The 20115-nt window shown below is 48.8% G+C and overlaps 1 protein-coding gene across 2 annotated transcripts in view; it reads left to right on the forward strand.

Moving 5' to 3' along the window:
• SLC6A11 (solute carrier family 6 member 11) overlaps positions 1–20115 on the forward strand; it is a 118296-nt gene that overhangs the window by 13452 nt on the left and 84729 nt on the right. For both annotated transcript variants that reach the window (XM_035276299.3, XM_035276300.3), the window contains one exon: positions 11679–11811. In XM_035276299.3, coding sequence (XP_035132190.2) covers positions 11679–11811 — 133 coding nt within the window. The remainder of the gene's footprint in view (positions 1–11678; positions 11812–20115) is intronic.

Below are 20115 nucleotides of genomic sequence, written 5' to 3' on the forward strand. Positions count from 1 at the left end.
GCTCCTAGCATGTGGTAAGTGCTCATAAATGGTAGCTGTTTTTGCAAAGGAAACCTTATCCAGATCTCTGAAAGTCTATGTGGATTCTTTTTAACATTCTGTAGAGAAGGCTCATCAAGCAAGGTCTTGTCTCGCTCTCACAGTAGGCATGGTGTGCTTTATTAGTACATTTTTTCTTCACTTACTTGTTCTTTTGACATTTTTATTAGTAAATACTGGGTGCTGGGCATCTTATAAGTAGCCAGAAAGATGAGGCTTTCAAGGCTTCAAGGACACTGGCTCTCCTTGAAGAAGCACACAGCCTGGCAGGGGAAGCTGGGAAGTAGGGGAATAAAAGAGTTTTTGAATTACAAGGTAACAGATATATTTGTAGGATGCTTACATAGCAAGACTGAGGAACCCTGGATACCTGGACTTTGGGGAAGGCTACATGGAGTTGGCGATACATTATCTGGGTTTTGAAGGATGAATAGAAGTTCATGTGGTTGGCTATGGAGTGAGTAAATGACATACCAGGTGGAGAGAATTTAAAAAGCAAAAGCACAAAGACCTGAAGTTGTGTGTTGAGGCTTATAGATTTTATCTGCAGTGCTACTGCATCTAGGACCTAGGGGCTAGGAGACTTTGCTGAAGAGCAGGCAGGGGCCAGAGCGTCTGTGCACTTACAGGTCTTTATTGAGCACCTACTGTAGAGCAGGTTTCATTGTAGGTTCTGAAATGCAACATGAACAAAACAAAGACTCATAGTTGTGGAGCTGAGAGCACCAACAACCAAATAAGCAGAAAATACTGCATTAAGTTGAGATCAGTTTCCTGAAGAAAAAGTTAGCAGGGTTAGGGGGCAGAAAGTATCCAAGGTTCGGGGAGGGCCTCTCTGAGGAGGTGGCACGTCAGCCCTGGAACTGAGAGAAGTGAGGGAGCAAGCCATGTGAAGGTCCCAGGAGCTCCAGGGCCAAGGGAGCAGGGTGGGTGGTGACCCTATAGTGGGAGTCTGTTTGGGGAATGGCAAGGCAGCCAAAGAGCCTGGAGAAGAGCATGAAGGGCCTCGTTACCCTTCTAAAGTGACTCTGGGATGCCTGCAAATGTTCTATCCCTAGAGTTGTGCGATCAGGCCTGGGGATAAGGCAGATTCCCCAGGCTGTGGGTGGAGGCCCTGGATGTGGTCCAGGTGCAGGAACCTAAGGCTCCTTCCTGGGGAGGGGGAAGCTGAGTGGTGGTGCCCTGCACTGTTGGGAAAGACAGGGTGGAGGCACTCTTGCCGTGCTTGGCCGTAGAATGCACTGAAGGGCATAAGAGAATGGGCCCTCTGATGTATTAATTCTTCCACAGCCTTCTATTTGCTGTGAGGTCTTCTAACCTCACACATCCTCAGTAAGCTCATCCTGATGCAGGCAGAGGGGCAGCTCTTAATCATTCAACCCATCCACCCAGGGGTTAAATGATGTGGTACCAGTGTCTGAGTTCTCATCTTACATGGGGGATTCTGAGGACGTGAGAAATGAAGGGACCTGACTAAAGTGCCTCTCATGGTAGGCCAGAGCCCAAGCTGGTCTGAAACCCAGCCACCTGCATCTCTCCACCATTCCAGGCTCCTTCCTGTGTCTGAAGTGCCATCAGCTGTCTGCTTTATCCCAGGTGCAGAGTTAGACTGGTGTGTGCCACCTCTCTGCAGCCCTGTGGACTCAGACTCTGGAAGGAAGTTTTTGTTTTGTTTTGTTTTGTTTTCCAGCATATGGGGAATATATTTGCTAGGAAAAGGGAGGAAGGGAGGAAAGAAGAAACTGATGAGGAATGGCTTCACCGAAGCCTTCAGCATCCAGCAACGACAATGTAAGCACTGTGCGCTAGGCCCTTCCTGGGTTTCAGAAGACTTCTTTAGGAAGTGGCTGTAGAGTCAAGACAGGTCCTGACTCTAAGCTGCTGTAGCAACAAGACATCGACTGAGGCTGTCCTCTGGTGTGTGATGTATGGCCCTCCAACCAGTGGCACAAGGCACTAATGAGTGAATGATTTAATTCAGGGTCAGAAGCAGAATAACTTGACCAGGTTGTTTTTAATAAAACAATGAGGAAGTGTATAAAACTCTCCAGGGATGCACGTGCACACGCAAACACACACATCCCTTGCTTGTGCATTGCGTTCTTCTCACTAAGGGGCAGATGGAAGATGTGCAGGTTGGAGGCGAAGCACCAGAGCTGGGGCAGCCTGACCCTCTCATTAGGAGTTGGGACCCTGAGCAGGTAATGCCGAAGCTCAAGTTTCCTCTATAGAATGGGTGAAAGTAGACAGCACTTGAAGGTGCAGTTGGCGTGACATGAGCCATGGACTATGTGACTTCTCTGGTCAGCGGTAGCACCTCACAATCCATTCCCCTACACAGACCTCCCATCCTCACTCTCATCTTAGAGCTGAGGTGGATGAAGTGACATTCCAAAAACAGGTGATGCTGCAGTCTCCCAGTGGGATGCACCTGAGCTGGGACCAGACGCCCACTCCCTGCTCCGACCTTCTTGTGCAGGGCTGCTCCTGATGCTCTGGTGCCTATCCTGGCCACTACCCATCCTTGGCACATGGTGGCTCCTTGCAAGCAGACCACCTTGGAGGGGTCGGGCACAGGTGGGCCAGCTTTGCCTGAGTTTCCGGCTGCTCCTTAATGAAGACTTGCTTCCCCTTGGGCACGTGTGGGGCAGCATTTTTGGGCTGCTTGAGTCCTGGAAGGAGGAAGAAGGGGCGGGAATCTGAGGGCCCTGGACCCAAGCCATGAGGCCCTTTCCGCCTTGGGATCCGTGTTCTGCTAGTGAGAGTGAGAATGGCTGCATGATGAACCAGTGGTGGTTCCTCACAGTGCAGCAGCTATTCCGTCTCTCACCTTCCCCTTATGCACTTTACCTCCTGACCTGCAGGACCTCTGTTCACTTCTCCCTGTGAGGCCTGAGTTTTGAGGCCTTTCCCTGGGTTCCTGCTCCTCTGGGAAGTCCCCAGTTACAGATTCACTCTCCTCCCCACACTCCCTCCTGCTGCCCTGTCTCACCCTACAGCCATGGAGGGGCAGCGCAGGCATTAAACTTGGGATGGAGAGACAGGTTCAAGGCCCGGCTCTGCTACCCTCTAGTTTTGTGATCTTGGACAAGGTAGCTATTTCTGTGGAGACTGAGTTTCCTCTGAACAATGGGTGTGCAAGGTAACATACACAAAACTCCCAAAACGCCTTTCCAAATGTGTGTTCTGCAGGATGTTAGGAAGTATTACTTTGGAAAAGCAGAAACGGGGTGGGGAGGAGGAAGCGCTTCCTTCTTAACAACTTTTTAGAAAGTTTATTGTAGTTTACATGCCATGAAATGCGCTCCTCTTAAGTGTACAGTTTTGAGTAAATTTACTAATTGTGAAGGTGTCACCACGAGACAAGTTTAGAACATTTCTATCCCCCCAATAAGATCTCTCTGCCCATTCACCATTAATCTCATTCCCACCTCCCACACAACACTCAGCTATTTTTTTTTGTCTCTGAATTTGCCTCCTATAGACATTGCATATAAATGGAACCATACAGCTCGTGTTCTTTTGTGATTGGCTTCTTTCATGCAGCATAACACTTTTAAGGTTCATCCATGCTGTAGCATGAATCAGTGCCTCATTCTTTTTTGTAGCTGTATAAAACACTGTGGCGTGACTAGACCACATTTTGTGTATTCATTCATCAATTGATGGACACTTGGGTTGTTTCTACCTTGTGCTATTAGGAATAATGCTGCTATGAATATTTGTGTACAAATTTTTGTTTGAGCATATGTTTATTCTCTTGGGCTTATATCTAGGAGTGAAATCGCTGAGTTTTGTGTTTAACTTTTTAAGGAAGTGCCAGACTGCTTTCCAAAGTGGCTGAACTATTTTGCATTCTCACCAGTGATATGTGAGGGTTCCATTTCTCCACATCTTTGCCAATGTTTGCCATTGTCTGACTTTTTATTGTAGCTATTCTAGTAGGTGTGAAGTGTATTTCTTGTGGTTTTAATTCACATTTCAATGAATAACACTTCTCAATAAATTTGAGAAACACTGAGTTAGATAAAGCTATACAAATGTCTTTGTTTCAGGAGTTCTCAGAGCCTTTAATATTCTGCTAAGCATTGAGCATCTCTAAGGAAGTCTAGTGTGCAGTATTTTCTCAACTGAGAGCCCAGTGTGACCTGGGAACTCAGGACATTGGAGGATTAGTGTTCTTTGGGAAGCATCAGCCTAGGACAGGGGTCCACAAATCCTCCTGGCCAAATCCCAGCTGCTGCCTGTTTTTGTAAATAAAGTTTTATTGGAAGAAAGCCACACCCATTCATTTACAAATGACCTATGGTTGCTTTCACCCTGCAGGAATAGAGTTGAATAGTTGGGATAGACTGTATGCCTTGCAAGACTGAAGGAATTTACTCCCTTGCCCTTTACAGAAAAAGCTTGCTGTGCTCTGGCCTGGGAGTCACAGGTGCACAGTGAGATGCTCACTTGCTTAGCATGGATGGCAGCAGGGGCTGGCCCTGGGGTTGGGGTGGGGACCAAGGGAGCACTTGTGAGGCTTAGTGTTATTTGAGCTGGTGCTTGAAGGATGGTTAGAGTATAGATAGCTGGGGAGAATTGGGAAGGACATTCCCAGCAGTGGGAACTGCAGGAGTGAATGCTGCAATGTGAGGAAGTACAGGATGTCTGGGGACTGTTGGGAGACTGGTGTGTGGCCAAAGAGGAGGATTTTGCAGGGACAGAGGGAATTGGAGAGGTAGCTACAGACCTGTTAGACTTATGTTGGTCCTTGATTGCACTCCCTGGCTCCCTGGGGTCCTGGCTCCACTGACTCTCATAATCACACAATTCTCCATCTTTCCCAAGACAGGGCAGTGGTTCAGAGCTCTGCCTCTGACATTGAACAGATATAGCTTCAGGATCTGTCCCCACTTTCTAGTCATGTCACCTGCCTGAGCCACAATTTACTTATCTGTAGAGTGGGAATAATAGCTGTCATTTCCTGAGAAGATGCAGAGGTTAGATCAGATTTTACATGTGGCATGCTTGGCCCTGGTAAGTAAGTGGGACATGCAAGCTGTAACTGTCCTTGTTGATATCTTTATACCCCTAGACAGTAAGCTCCTTGAGGGTGGGACAGCTTGCTTATTCATCACTGTAGCGTGGACTGAATGAGTGTGTGATGCAGAGTCCTGAAATTCCTTCAGACGAGACCTGGCTGAGTCCCTGACTTGGGGTTAGGGACCCCAGCTGTGGACTCTGTCGGAGTCCCCTGTAAATGTGGACAGTCCAGGGGACTGTACTTCTTTCTTCCTGGAGAAGTGAGAGCAGACTCCCCAAGGCAGCCAGCTCCCCTGGCAGGGGCCAGGAAAGCACATTTGTTGTGGCGATGGGCCTTTTTTGGTTTGTGTGTTTGTTGCTTTGGGAGACCGGCAGGGCTATTTATAGCTCAGCCCCTCAGCGCCAGCTTTTAAGGCGGTCTCCAGGGCTCTGGCAGCACTTTCCTCAGTGGCAGGTTAAAGAAAGGTGATCTGTTTGCCGGCTCCGTGCATGACATGAAGATGAGGCCACCCCAGGCTGGGCTGGGAGCTGTTCCCACATGGCCCTCTTGGGTTCCAGGCAGGAGGGAGTTCTGCTCCAGCTCTGCTCTCTGGGCAAACCAGCTCTTGTGCTGGGAGCTGGAAGCTTCAGGTGGGAGGCTGTTTCCTTCTCTCCAGACTCAGCTGCTATGGGTATGTAAGCTGCCAAGAGGGAACAGACGTGGGATTCCAGTCACTGCCATTCCACTATCAGCCTGAGTGAGACACTCTCCCAACCTTGGGCTCACTATCTGGTATAGCAGTGGGGAGTGTGGGCATCAGAAGAACTTGGTTTCAATTTGGGGCTGGACATGGCTGGCTCACACTTGTAATCCCAACACTTTGGGAAGCCAGGACAGGAGGATCACTTTAAGTCAGGAGTTCAAGACCAATCTGGTCAATATGGTGAAACCCTGTCTCTACTAAAAATGCAAAAATCAGCAGGGCATGATGGGAGGCGCCTGTAGTTCTAGCTACTCAGGAGGCTGAGGCAGGAGAATCGCTTGAACCTGGGAGGTGGAGGTTGTAGTGAGCCAAGATTGTACCACTGTACCCCAGCCAATAGAGTGGCTCTGTCTTAAAAAAAAAAAAAGAAGAAGAAGAAGAAGAAAAATCTCAATTCAGGCAAGTTGCTTCACCTCCCTGAGCCTCAATTTCCTCTTCCATGAAATGGGTATAATTGTGCCCTAGCAGTGGTGTTGCCATGAGGACTGAATGAAGTGAGATAGCGGAGGGTGTCAGGTGGTGCCAAGCGTAGGTCTTGCCACTGCAATCTCCTCCCAGTTCTAATCCTTCCTCCAAGTCTCTTAATAAGGAAGAATGTAGTTTGCTTTTGAGCTGCCCTCTTGGTTTTCCCAACTCTTTCCCTCCTTTCTGGTAGAAGGGACATCTTCATGCCTGATGGTCTAACACCTCCACTTGTGGTTTCTCTCCCTGCCACCATCGTAAGGGCCTTGCTGCTTTTCCTCCTCTCATCCTCTGTTCCCTCCTCTTTCTGAACTTTGTTCCTCCTTCTGGTGAACTACCCCAGTTAAATTAACCTGCAAACCAATGTGGATCAAACAACCCTTGTACCCTGTAGCTCCTTTAGCTGCCGCCACCTCTCCCTAACTCATCAGAGCCAAGCTTCCTGAAGGAGCCACGTGGCTCAGGTCTCACCTCTCATCTGCCGCCGATTCAGTCTACTCTAAGACCAAACAGTGGCTCTCCTGGCCTCCCCAGTCCTAGTCCCAAGTCCCACAGGGATTGCTGTCTCTCACCAGGTTAGCCTGCAGCGTTTGCAGGTCCTTGCCTGCTGGAGACACCCCCTCCCTCTGCCTTGGGGATGCCCCTCCCTCTGCCTTGGGGATAAACCTCCTTGGGTTGCTCCTCTGACTTTCTCCCACTTCTTCCCTGCTTCTCCAAGGACTACTCCCTTCCTTTTCCTGCCTTGAGATGTTAGGGTTCTGGGGACTTGGTTGCAGGCCCCTTCTATCCCCCTTCTCCAGGTTTCCCAGGATACCTCAAAGGCTGAGGACTCAGGTATGAATCCCCTGTCTGCATGTATTTTCTGGGTTGTATCCAGAGACCCAGTAGCTCTGGGCATTGCAACAACCTGGGCATCTTGGCAATACCTTCAAATCATCTTATCTAAAAGAATGATTGGCCATATCTTTCTCTGTTCCAAGCACCACTTCAGTCCTGCCCTCCCCATCCAAGGAACCATAGTGTGAATCCGGTGGCAATCTAACCCTGGCTCTTTCCTGCTGCTGGCTGCCTCAGGCAGTCACCTTGGGCCTCTACTGCTCTCCAGCCACCCATTCCTCTCCAGGACTATTCCCCTCCCTATAGATTGCCCCAGTGGAGGCAAACTCCTCTGCCCTACCCTGACAATTCATTCTTTCCATTTATTCTTTCCACTGCAGCCAGAGTGTTCTAAAACACACATCTGATGGGGTCTTACTGCTGTTGACCACTTCCCTAGGCTTCTGTCACCCACAGGAAGCAGCCCCAGCCCCTCAGCAAGGCTCATAGTCCAGCCCCTGCTCCCCATGTGGCCACCTCCTCACCCTACTTCTCACCTGGCCCTAGCTGCACTCAACCAGCACACCATGCCCTTCATTGGCCTTGTGGTGTTCTCCCCAACCTCCTGGATTTTGCCCTTGGGGGACTTTCTGCTCCAAATGCCCCCCTTCTTTGCTAACTTTCCTCCTACCCTTCAGGACCCCCAACCCCACACTCTGATACTGATCCCCAGCAAGTTTTCCTGCTGTGCCTGGGAGCTTCCCCCACCTTTCTCTATGCCCACCCTCTCCAGGTGCTGCTGTTTCCTTATCTCCCTCCTCCACTAGACCACAGGCTCTTTAAAGACCCCAGGCTTAGCTCCATGTCTGGCACACTGATCATGCGTTCATAAGTATTGTTTAAATAAATTACTAAATATGTGAATGCCATGAGCCGTACATTCCTCTCTCCTAGTATACAAAGACATATAAGACAGCTTTGGGGTGTGCATTTACTGTAGCTTTAATTTGTTAAGGAAAGTGGTAGGTGATGGTAGGGTTATGGAGGAATCAAAGCTGAAAGTGTGGGCTTGAGCCAGGATCCTTGGGCTCAAATCCAAGCTCGGTTTCTTGCTGAGGGTGTGAGTTTGGGCAAGTTACTTTGCCTCTCTGTACCTCAGGTTCACTGTCTTTGAAATGGTGATGATGATTGTGCTCATCTCAAGTTCTGTGGGGAGGGTTAGATGCATTCATGCTTGAAAAGCCATTGAAGGTAGGTATCATTATTCCCATTTTACAGATGAGGAAGCTGAGACTCAGAGAGGTGATGCCACTTCCCCGAGGTGGAGCAGCTGGTAAGGAGCAGGACTGGGATTTCAGCCCAGCCCATCTCTGTGTGTTCCAAGGGTTGGAGAAGCATGGGCAGCCTCCAGGTGGAAAGCTCCAGAAATACTCTACTATGGCCTGAAAAAGGTGCCTCATAAAGTATCTGCTTTAGGGCCTGGCACGTAGTAGGCGCTCACTAAAGATTACTTATGTAAAAGGATCCCGCTGCAGAGCCCCATTAGTCTTCAGCATTTCCCGTTCCATGAACAGTGTCAGGGGAGGTCTGTCTCTGGATCCTTTTTGGCCAGGGTGTTGGCAGTAAACTCTTCCTTATTCAGACCTTTCTTCTGTCGCAGAGTTTCATGGGGGAGGGTCATTAAGAAAGCTTTTTCCCAGGAAGAGCTGTGCCTTCTCCAAGTCTCCGGAGTTGAGTGCCCCAGCCCCCACCTTCTCAAAGGCTGCCCTGTGGGTTTCAAAACAACCCCACTGCCCTGCAGGCTGAGAACTGACCCCTGAGCACCCCCCTTTTTTTTTTTAGCAACCAAAGGTTCGTTCCTAGTTAAAGTCAGCACTGGTAAAACCTAAGGAAAATAGTTTGAGGATGTTTTCAAATAGTGTCTGGTGGAACAAAAGAGCAATTCATCCTCCTTAGCTTTTAGTAATCTGCTTCCCATTCTAGGAATGAGATAGTTCAGTTAGTGAGAGGGTGCTGGAGCAGGCGTCATGACTCAAGTTTGCAGCAGCATCCACACTGTGGAATAGAGGGGAGCTGAGCCAGCTTGTGCCTGGCGGGTCTGCCCCCCTTTCTCCCTCTGTCCCCACATGGGTTCCAGTTTTCAGGTCCCAGATTTGGGAAACAACTACTCAACAAGAAGGAATGCATCTGTGTGTGTGTGTGTGTGTGTGTGTGTGTGTGTGTGTGTGTGTACACACCAACTCAGTAGGGACCTCATGTGTTACTCCAGTGACAAGCTGAGCATCTGGAGTGGGCTGGTGCAGAGTATACCTGAGCTGTTTCCATCTGCAGCAGCCCCAATTCCTTCTGGCTCTGGGTTGTCCCTTGTAGTTCACCAGCTAATGGGCATTGGGGATGATTTGTGTGGCCATGTGTAAGGCAGGGTAAGCCCACAGGGCTTTTAATCTGGGCAAAGGAGAGCCAGTAGGCACTGTGAAATTCCTGCAGCATTTTGGGAGCCAGTGTGTTTCTCTGGGGTCCATCCCTTTGGTAACTTCTCAAGAGATCCATGACTTTCTCTCTCAAACCCCTCTCCTTCATCCCTCCATAAAAAAAGTTTAAAAATGATTCGGGTGGCATTTGTGGATCACTCCTTCATAACCAAGAAACTATACTTCTGTGGTGCTCAGAAGTGGAGTTATTTCTGAGCCTTACTGTATATGAAGACTCCTTGGGGAAATTACAAAGTGTAGCTCCCTGGGAGCCACTTTGCAAAGGTTGGGACCCAGTGGGTCTCTGGGGGTGCAGAAAGGTTTGTATTTCTAGCAAGTGCCCAAGGATCGTGCTCTGGGACATGCTACTGTGTTATACTCATAGATTCTCTTAAAGGCCCCATTTAATAAGGCCTGTGATTTTAAAATGAATTAAAGCCAGAGACACCTAAGACATAAGTGAATAAAATAACAGTTGTTATTATAAGTAAATGGCTGCCTCCTTTCTTTCTTAAATAACTTGGATGTGTTTTGGGGGCCACCTTATCCAAGTAGAGAGCAAGGGCCATATGATGCTTACCTTTTTTTATCCTAGGGTCTAACATAGTACCTGGTACCTAGTAGGTGCTCAGTAAATGTGTATTGTATTTAAGTGGACGTTCCCACTTCTCCTGGCTATGGGTCTGGAGCTGGTTTCCTTTTGAGTAAATCTATCGCTGCACACAGTCTGATTTTGTTTGGGGGCCTGCCTGATTTCTCTGGCAGGGTTGGGACTGGAGGGAGCCTGTAGACCAGTGCTAATTGGTGTCATTGAGTAATTAATGCAGAATCAAGCCTCAAGCGGATTCCCAAGGAGACAGACACTGAGGGTGGCTTTCATACTTGGTGGGATGGGAGCTCCCTTCTCAAAGGACGTTCCCAGAGTGCCGAGGCGACTGGCATGGTCTGGTGGGGGTTGGTTTGGCAGCCGGAATGGGGTTCGTGGAGCAAGCTTGGAGAGGGGGTTTGTGTTAGTGCCACAGTTCTGCACAATATGGAGCGTGGCGCATTTGACTTTAAAGGAACACAAACCCCAGGCATGGGCTCTGGGAGCCAGGCCTGCGTCAACTCTGAAGAATTGATGAGTTCTGAGGGAAGTGAGGCTGATGGCATTAGCTTAGCCCACCCGGAGTCCTCCCTGTCCTGCGGCCTGGGCCCTCTGGGATGCCTCTACACTTTGGCATGATAGTCAAGGCTCTCCGTGGTACCACCTCTGCTTACCTTTCCTGCTGTTTCCTTCTGATCCCTGCGCCCCAGCTTGCTGTTCCCAAAGCACACCATGCTCTACTTCTGGTCATGCTGTTCCTTCCACCTAAAACTATCTCCACTTCCTCCTCCTTCTGACCAAATTCCACTCATCTTTCACAATTTGGCTCACATATCACTTCTTCCAGGAAGCTCTCCCTGACCCCCTGTAGCGGTCAGGGTAGGTTGGGTTATGCCACAGTAACCAGTGTCCCCAAAGAGCTCAGCAGCTTCAATCAACAAAGACTTCCTGCTCAGACTATGTCTCTGACACAGTGGCAGGTGGTCACTCAGGAACTCAGGATTGTCAAGGCTCTGTCTTGTCACATGCTTCCATAGTGACAGTAGAGGTAGGGAGAAGAAATGATGGAGAACCACACCACCAGTCTCTGGAAGCTTCTATTTGAAATGATGCTTGTGTTATTGTTGGTCAAACAATGGTCAAAGCAAGTCCTCAAGTTTGGCAGAGCAGGATGTATGAGCTCCCTTCAGGGAGGAACATAGGATGTTCATGGCTGGTAATATGATCTCCTGGGAATGGCCACGTAGGCTGGGTGCATCCTGCATCGGAGCCCTTTCCACGTTGCTCTTGTACTACATCTGCAGACTTACCTATCTTTTCCCCCAGAGAGTGAATTCATGATCCAAGGTCCAAAGGGCTGGGTCTAGCTCTTCTTGGAGGCCCCACGTCCTCCCCAGAGGACACATTTGGGCCATGGTGGACATGAGTGAATGAGCACATGGGCCCATCCCTGCTCCTCTGTAGCACTAGCTTTGCTGAAGGTGAGCCAGCCCCAGCCCCAGCCCCAGTGACTCTCCACCCTCCCTTCTGCAGGCGCCGGGTCCTGGCCATCTCTGATGGGATCGAGCACATCGGGAATCTCCGCTGGGAGCTGGCCTTGTGTCTCCTGGCAGCCTGGACCATCTGTTACTTCTGTATCTGGAAGGGGACCAAGTCTACAGGAAAGGTAAGAGGTCAATCTTCAAGCAGCTAACCGTGGCAGAAGAGGGCACGAGCTCACGGAGGACCCACAGAATAACGGGGAGTTCATGTTGCAGAGGCCAGCACTTAAGTTGGGAGCGGGGAGGAACACTGGACCAGAATGAGCTCTACCCACCCTCACCACTTATTGACCGCTCACCTTAGGATGATTCAGTTTTACCTTCTGAGCCTCGGTTGCATGTCTCTGAAATAATAAAGCCTTGCCCTGTCTGTCTTATTGAGTTGGGAGTTATGCAAGGTAAAGGGGTAAAGTGCTTTGAAAACTGGGAAATGCTGAACTGCTACAATGATTCTTTGGTAATGAAGACAGGGTTCCAGGTGTGTGAGAGGGCAGGTGCTGGCTGCCTCCACTGACAGACCCCAAGACCTCAGGGGTGTATTTCTCCCTCACCTGGAGTCTGGAGGGAAGAGCAGCCACTTCATCTTGTAGCCTTGTGTGCCACCTGCACCAAGTGGTCTCCAGGGTTGCTGCCTCATCAGGGAAGAGAAACAGGAGGAGGCTAGCTCTTAACTGCCATGGCCTGAGTTACACGTGGCTCTTCCACTCACAGGCTGTTGGCCAGAGCCTGAGACACAGTCTTACCTACTGCACAGGGGCTGGGAAGCAGAGGGGAGTTGCGAGGATCAATACAGAGGTTAGAAATGTGTGGCTTCTGGCCAGTCCAACTCACTTCTATGTTTACTTTTAAAAGGCAGGGAGGGGAAGGATTCGTTTACAACATTCCGAAATCAGGAAATTTCATGTGGAAAAAAGAAATCTGATTCTGGCATCCCTTGGAAAGTAAGATTTGGCAACCCTGAACTTGCCTGCCCACACAGCGGCATGTGTTTGAACTGAGCAGCCGCCACCTCCTTCCAGGGGGCTCTGGTTGGTCACAGTCCCCACCATTCCCTATCGCCCCCAATCCTGTGCCTGAGTGTCAGTGCCAACCATTTCCTCATTTTGCATTCATTTTTTTCTTGTGGAAAAGAGGGAAATGAAGCATCTCTTAGGCCTAGGTTCCACTGACCACATCCCTCTTTGCCTCCCTGCTTCCTATAGGCATTTGCTCATAAACTCTAAGTTCTTGGCTGGGGCAGCTGCTTGAGATAAAACCTCCAAGGAAACAGGAACTTAACAACTCTGGGCCCTTTTCCAAAAGATGTTCCCCTTAGCTCCCACAGTGGTGGGTAGGATGAAGAAGAAACTGCTAGAATGTTTGAGGTGGGCGGATCTGCAGGAGGGAAGCCAAGGTGCTCCGTGCTACGGGCTATCCGGAAGCTGAGGGTGCACTTAAAACAGCCACACGGATGCAGGGGGACCGCAGAAAGTAGAACAGAGACTCTCATGTCCCTGCAGCCAAGGTGGTTTTGCTTACCTTTGCTTTTTGTAGTTTGTATCATGAAGACAATAGGATTTTTCTTTTTCCAACTATAAAATTGTGGTCATTATTAATCTACTTATTCAGACTCCACACACAGTCTCCCATCCTCCTCCTTGCTGCCTCTTCCAGGAAAAAAGCCGGAGGTAATAAGAACCAGGATTCAAACCCCAGGTATATCCCTCTCTAATCATGACCGTGGGCATGTTGCTCAACTTCTCTGAGCCTCAGTTTCCTCTTCTGTAAGACATGACATGAGCTTACCACCACATGTGGCAGTTGTGAGGATGAAATGCGAGGATAGTTGAGTATGGTCAGTGCTCAACAGAGTGACTTACTAATAGTAAATGCTGAGTAAATGGCAGTCTTTAAAAATCTCATCACAAAGATAATTCAAGTCATTGTTTCTGAGTATTTACTTTATGAAAGTGCTTCATGAACTGTGAAGAGAAGGGAGGAGGTATCATAGTTGGTATTATTACTACTTCTTCTGTGGTTACCACCCCTTGGGAGTTGACACAGAGGCCTGTGGGGCTTGGCTGGGTGGCAGCTGTGCATGGGTGCAGGGAAGGCTGCTGCACAAGGTTTATGTGTGAACGTGTGTGGGCTGTTCCAGGACCTCATATGGCCTTGAGCTTTAGGGCCCAGGTTGTGGGCTACAGCCCTGAGGTTTCGCTTACCCATAATGAAGAGACTCAGTCCCACAATGGGGCCCTTTGCTGCTGACTGGGCGATTGGGCCTGAGTGTTAGAGAATTCTAATGCAGGAATTGAGTTCAAGGAAGGGCAGACAGCTATGGTCTTAGAGATTTCAGAAGAGGCTTATGGGGAAGGCAAGGGAGCAAACACTTACCCACTGCCTTCCACTCCCTGGCACCTTGCAAGTGCTGCAGATCCTCACAGTCTGGGGAGCTGCTGCCTCTCCCTTACCAGTGGAGAACCTGGGGCTGAGGGAGGGTGGGCTGCTGGCTGGCCATAGTTGCATGGTGACCCTGCCTCAACACTGACCCCAGGCTACTCCCTCTGTCCCTCTCCTTGGACTCTTGATTAAGGGGTAGAACATTGTGTTGTTTTGAGTGTCCTTTCACACATTTTCCCTGAACCTCCTGTTTCTCATCTCTGGTGAAAGTGGTAGTGATGACAGTATGGTAATCATAAGCAGTAACGGTTAATATTTATGAGTGCTTCCTTTGGTAGAAGTGGTAGTGATGACAGTATGGTAATCAGCAGTAACGGTTAATATTTATGAGTGCTTCCTCTGTGCTTCACATGCTTGCTCCATTTATGCTTTGAATAGCCCCATGAGATAGGAGCTATCATTATCCCCATTTTACAGATGAGGAAACCGAGGCATGGAGGGATTGCCCAAGGATCCTCCAGTAGGGAGCAGAAGACTGGGATTAACTCCCAGCATTGGTGACCATGTAGCCCATGTCCTGGATAGGCTATTGTCATGCCTGTCACCTGTGATGTAGAGACTATGGCTATTTTCTTTTGGACTGGTTATGAAGAGGTATTTAATGAGACAGCACATAGTAGGTACTCAGTGCTTATTGGTTGCAGCTCTTTCTAAATGGTGCTTTCAAGGGAAATGCTGAAACCAGATGAGCCAATTAAGTATTTTCCTGAAGACTGGATTTCTCCTCCATGTGTCCTTTGCCCAAGGCCAGCATTAGTATCCTGGATGAGATGTGGTTTGCTGGAGCTGTGAGAATCCTTAGAAATGGTTTGGTCCAACTCTGCCCTTATTTTATGGATGGAGAAACTGAGGCTCAGAGAGTGGAAGGGCCTTGCCCGAGGTCACATAGTGTTAGGCCAGGAGTGAGAGACTGGTCCCCAGTTTCTCAGCGCGTTTTGAATGATGAGGTTTTGTGGGGCACATCTGGCAGTTTGGAGAAACCCCGAGTCCATGGATTGGTAGGTAGATGTTTCAGGAGAGGATCTCGCACTTTTGTTCCTGTTTATATCTTGCTTCACTTTGGAGATGAGCCCAGCATCCAAAGGTTTTTTGGGTTCTGTACAAACAAAAACAGCTAAAAATAAAACATTGGGTCATTTGAAACTTCCCAAGTGGGCAAAGGTCACCCCTGCCCCCGGCCTGTGGGACCCTAGCCAGAGCCTTTTTCATGAGGCTGTTCGAGGAGGAAGAAACCCATCTCCCACCTATTGTCTGGCTATGACTGGGTTGGTATTCCCTCTTCATCTCTTCCCTGAAGTTCCAGCTTGCTGCCTATACTCAAGCCTCAGCACAAATTTCCATTTATAATAAATGTTCATTAATTCAAGAAAAAGTCCCCAGACCCCTCCTTTCTCCAGGGGATATTTAAAAAACAATATTCCTAACTTTAAGTCGACTCAATGACTCAGGGAGGCACTGTAGACCCGGCCTTTCAGCAGGTGGTTCTCTAAGTGAGGATTTGGGATTAGGTCAAGAATAAGTTGATCCCAAATAGGGCTATAGCAACACCAGGGGTGAAGTCCCAGCAGCGCTGCCTGCCATTAGCATCTCCCCACCGACAACATCCACGCATGTTCTGCTCCACAAACCCCCTTGGACCACTCCCAGTATGTCTCACAATCTTTTGATGTTAGGCATGTGGGATCTCTCCCCATCCCTGGGGTCTGATGAGCAATCTGTACTCTCAGAAGCAGCTATCCTGAACAGGAGGGAGATTCCCTACATCCCAGCTTCCGTAGGTAGCAAGATGCCTGCCACTGACTGTTGCCTCATAGACATTTGTTGAATCAGTGAATCCCCCCTGTTCCTTGGGCTCCCTGGAAGGTGCCAGGAATACACCGGAAAGACACTGGACAGCCTTGTCCCCACAGAACATGCGGCCTGCTAAGGTGGGGTTCAGACAAGTAAGTAGTTTAACTCTGAGTATTCGTTCTGGCATTAAACAATACAACTTGGGAATTCTTGTGGCTGAGAATTGGCTCCAGAATATTAGAATGTAGCATGTCAAAGTTGGGAGGAATCTTGGTCCTGAAGTCCAAATCTGTTTTACAAATAAGTGAATGAAGGCCCAGAGAGGTTGCAAAATTTGCCCAAGCTACCCGACTTGGAAGGAGCCAAGCTGGAATTCAGATCCAGGCTGCCTTCCCTAAGCCTGGGCTTTGCCTGTTCCATACCTCCAGATTAGAGTTAATGTGCGGATTCAACACAGATGCATTGATCAGCATTCTGAGCTCACAGTAGGTGCTCATTAAGCAGTTTATCTCCCTGCTCCAGTAAAATACCTGCAGTTTTAGTTCTTCATTGATATTTTCCATAACTCTAGACACTATTGGAAATTTCAGAAATCTCCTATGGAAAAAAAAGGCTTTCTCAATTGTATATTAAGTCCTGAGAAAGCATAGGATTCTAAAGTGCTTGCTTTCTTCAGGAGGAATCTTCTAGACTGTATCTTCTGGTTGATAAAGTTTCACTTTGAATCATTGGAATGGGGATAATTGAAATTAAGTGACCACAAAATAGAGACATCTTCACTATTTTCCTATGTCTTTTTTTTTTTGTCAACTGAGTCCATCTTGCCCATCCCTGCCACCCGCTCCTTCTCCTAGTCTCCTGGGCCTGAAACCACTCAGCCATGAGTGGTTTCATCCAATTATTGACCAAGTCTATTTTTGTTTAAAAGGAAAAACATCGAAAACATCCTATCCTCTCCATTTTTGTTTCCTACCCACACATTCAAGAAACATTGAACTTTCAGTTGCTTCCTAGTACCTCCAGAATGAAAATTGCCCTTAGAATTTCTCATTTGTATAAACATTGCTGATATGCAGAATGATACAACTGAAATGCTTTATATTTTATGAAACAACAATTTTACATAAACTCAAAATTATAAATTCTATCTTATGCCACAGCATGCACAACAATATTAGGGTTTGTGATATTTTTCTAGTATCTCCATGAATATTTGTTGAAGCCAAAAAAAAAAAAAAAAAAAGAAACCTTTTCATTACTCTGTGTCCTTCTCTTGTGGTTTTGGTAAGCCTTAATCTAATCTAGGGATTGGCCAACTATGTTTTTAGAGCCAAATCCAGCCTGCTGCCTGCTTTTGTAAATAAAGTTTTATTGGAACACAGCCACATCCATTCACCCACATATTATCCATGGCTGCTTTTGTGCTTCTATGGAGGCAGTGTGGAGTAATTGCAGCAGAGACTATGTGGCCCATAAAACCTAATATATCTGTGACCTGACCTTTTACAGAAAACATATGTGGACTGATGGTCTAATTCATTAAAATAATTTATACAAATGAACTCCCACTTAAGAGGCTAATATGTAAATTGCTATCACTCAAAGTATGAGCCATTTCAAATATTAAAAAGCAACATGACAGTTTTCAGTAGAGAGCTTTTCTGAAAGATCCTTAAGAATTTCACTCCAGCCTTCCAGCCCCAAATGGGATATTTCCTATGTCCACATGTTCACTTGCTGGAGAGGTTGCTCATTCACTCACTCATGCATTCACTCACCCAACAAGTGTTTACTGTGCACCTGCTATGCCAGGCACAAGGCTGGGGATTCTTTTCAGTGGTGAGTGAACCAGACCGTGTGGCTTACCATGGAATAGGGAGACGGAAAATAAGCAAGCAACATAAGTATAATGGGAGGGAGCACAGGCTGGGAGAGGGAAGCATGAGGGCAGGTGACCTCCTCAGAGGCCAAGGATGGCTTCTGTCTGCAATGGGAAAGATGGGATGGGGCCAGTAAGGAGTGGCACATGTGAAGTCTCAAGCGGGAAGGACCTGGTGAACTTGTGAGGCAAAGCAAAGTCAGTGACTGAGAAAGATGGTGGCATGAGATCAGAAGGGAAGTGGCAGGGGTCAGACCTCATCGAATTTTTTCTAAGTGCGTTGGAGAACCACTGCAGGTTTTCCAGCACGGGTAGCATGGTCTGTTTTCATCCCTGCAAGCCCTCCAAGCTGATTCTGGCTACTTGTTGTGAATGGACTGCTGGGGAGTGGAGGGGCTGTGACAGGGAGCCCTGTTAGCATAGGACCAGGGAGGAAGTGGCAGGAGAACGGAGAGAGATGATCAGATCAGAGACACCTCTCGGGGTTTCATCCTTGTTCTGCAGGTCTGGTTCCATATAAGATTTTGAGACCTTGTTGTCCTTTGCCTTTTGAATAGGGGTGGCTGGTCTGGCATTTGGCCCGGATACTGCCCTCTGCAGACAGCCACCCCCACCCAGCAGACAGTCAGAGCTCCCCCCTACACTTCCCCTACATCCTCCCTAGCTGACTCCTGTTCTTTGCTCTCCCTACTGCCTGGTTCCTCCTTCTATCCTTCTCTTGGTGGATGATTTATGGATTTTTCCCCCTCATTTCCTGGTCTCCAAGAGCAGTGGCTGGGAGAGGAGGGCACTGCAGAAACAATTCTGGTCCCTTCCCCACCTCCTCCTATTGCCACTTTAAAGGAAGCTGCAGGATTAGCTGGGATTTTAAGAAGAATCATGTCTTTTCATTGCTTTGGGGCTCTGTTTTTATTCCTTTCAAAGCTCCAGGACACCAAGGCAAGGAAAAAAAACCACACACACACACACATACACACACAGACAGACAGACACACAAACACGGAAACAGCTGCAAAAAGCCTTGAATTGATTTTTTTTCTTTCCCTTCCTTCATTCACCCACAAGTAGAGGAATTGGAGGTGACACAGGACTCTTAAGCAGATCGTGTCATCTGGAAGATGGTCATTGCAAGGCCAAGGCCTGAGTGGCACCTTCTTCCCTCCAGGCCCCATTCCAAGCCTTAACTCATTCAGTGCTCACAACAACCCTACGAGAAAGGTTCGAGGATTGTCCCCATTTCACAGATGAGAAAACAAAGCTGTATGGTGTGTAAGCCTTAAAATCATGGGGGCATGGTGTCAGAGCCCATCAGGGTCAGGAGGAGCTGGGAGGGGCCCTTGGCCACTGGGCAGGGGGGCAGCATTTGCAGGTGAGGGCACCTGCTGCAGCCAGCAGGTCTTGGATCTACAAATGGAGTCACTGCTCAGAGGGGCTGCAGGAAGCTCCTCCCCTCCCCCACTGCCACCAAGGTGGGCTGGAGCACCAGTGGGGAGAGCCATCAGGAGCCCTACACAGAAAGTTTATTCTTCAGGAACACCCTATAAAGTGTCTAATGGCTCAATGAGGCATAAAACAGGAGTAGAAGGGGTTTGGGAAATGAAAGGAAAGGATGCATGAAAGAGCAGAGGACAGGCCCAGGAAAGGAATTGGGCAGCGCTGTCTCTGGGCTCTCAAGTGGCCTTTGTTGCCGTCTCAAGCAAGAGGAGAGCTGCGTTGGTGGCAGGACTCTCCCAGTGGCCCGGACTGATGTCTGCATTCAGAGAGGAAACTAGAGCGTTCATGAGATGCATGCAGAATGCCCAGGCAGCCAAACAGGAGAGCCCCTGCCCCAGGGCCCTGAACCCAAGGACACCGAAGCCGCCATGGCGTTGGGAGCACTTCTCACACCACAGTGGTTTGGGGAGAGCTGTAGATTGTGACATTAAGTCAAAAGAGTTCAGCATCTTGATTCAGCCCTTTCTCTGGCCTTGAATGACAGGGCTTCACCTTTAGCGGGAACCCTGGCAGCGAGGAAGCTTGGAAAGGAGGGAAGTTTTGCGACTTGGTAATACCGTCTTTATTAAAGCACAAAGCCCCCTTCCCCCGCCCCGCCCGCCAAAGTCCCAGTGATTGCTGGGTGGGGGTGGGGGGGTTCTGTGGCTGGTGGCCTGGAGAAGGCTGGGTAGTCACAGTGGAGGGGGTGGCAGGCAGTGGTGCTGCAGTTAACCCTTACCAAGCCCCTCCCGGCACCTGGCGCCTGTGCAGTGCTGTCCCTGTGCGTGGGTCTCCCTGGGAAACGGGAAGCCACCTTCCTGTTTGGCAGGCACCGAATAACCAAAGT

This window comes from Callithrix jacchus, chromosome 15 (genome assembly GCF_049354715.1).
Source record: "Callithrix jacchus isolate 240 chromosome 15, calJac240_pri, whole genome shotgun sequence".
NCBI classification, from domain to species: domain Eukaryota; kingdom Metazoa; phylum Chordata; class Mammalia; order Primates; family Cebidae; genus Callithrix; species Callithrix jacchus.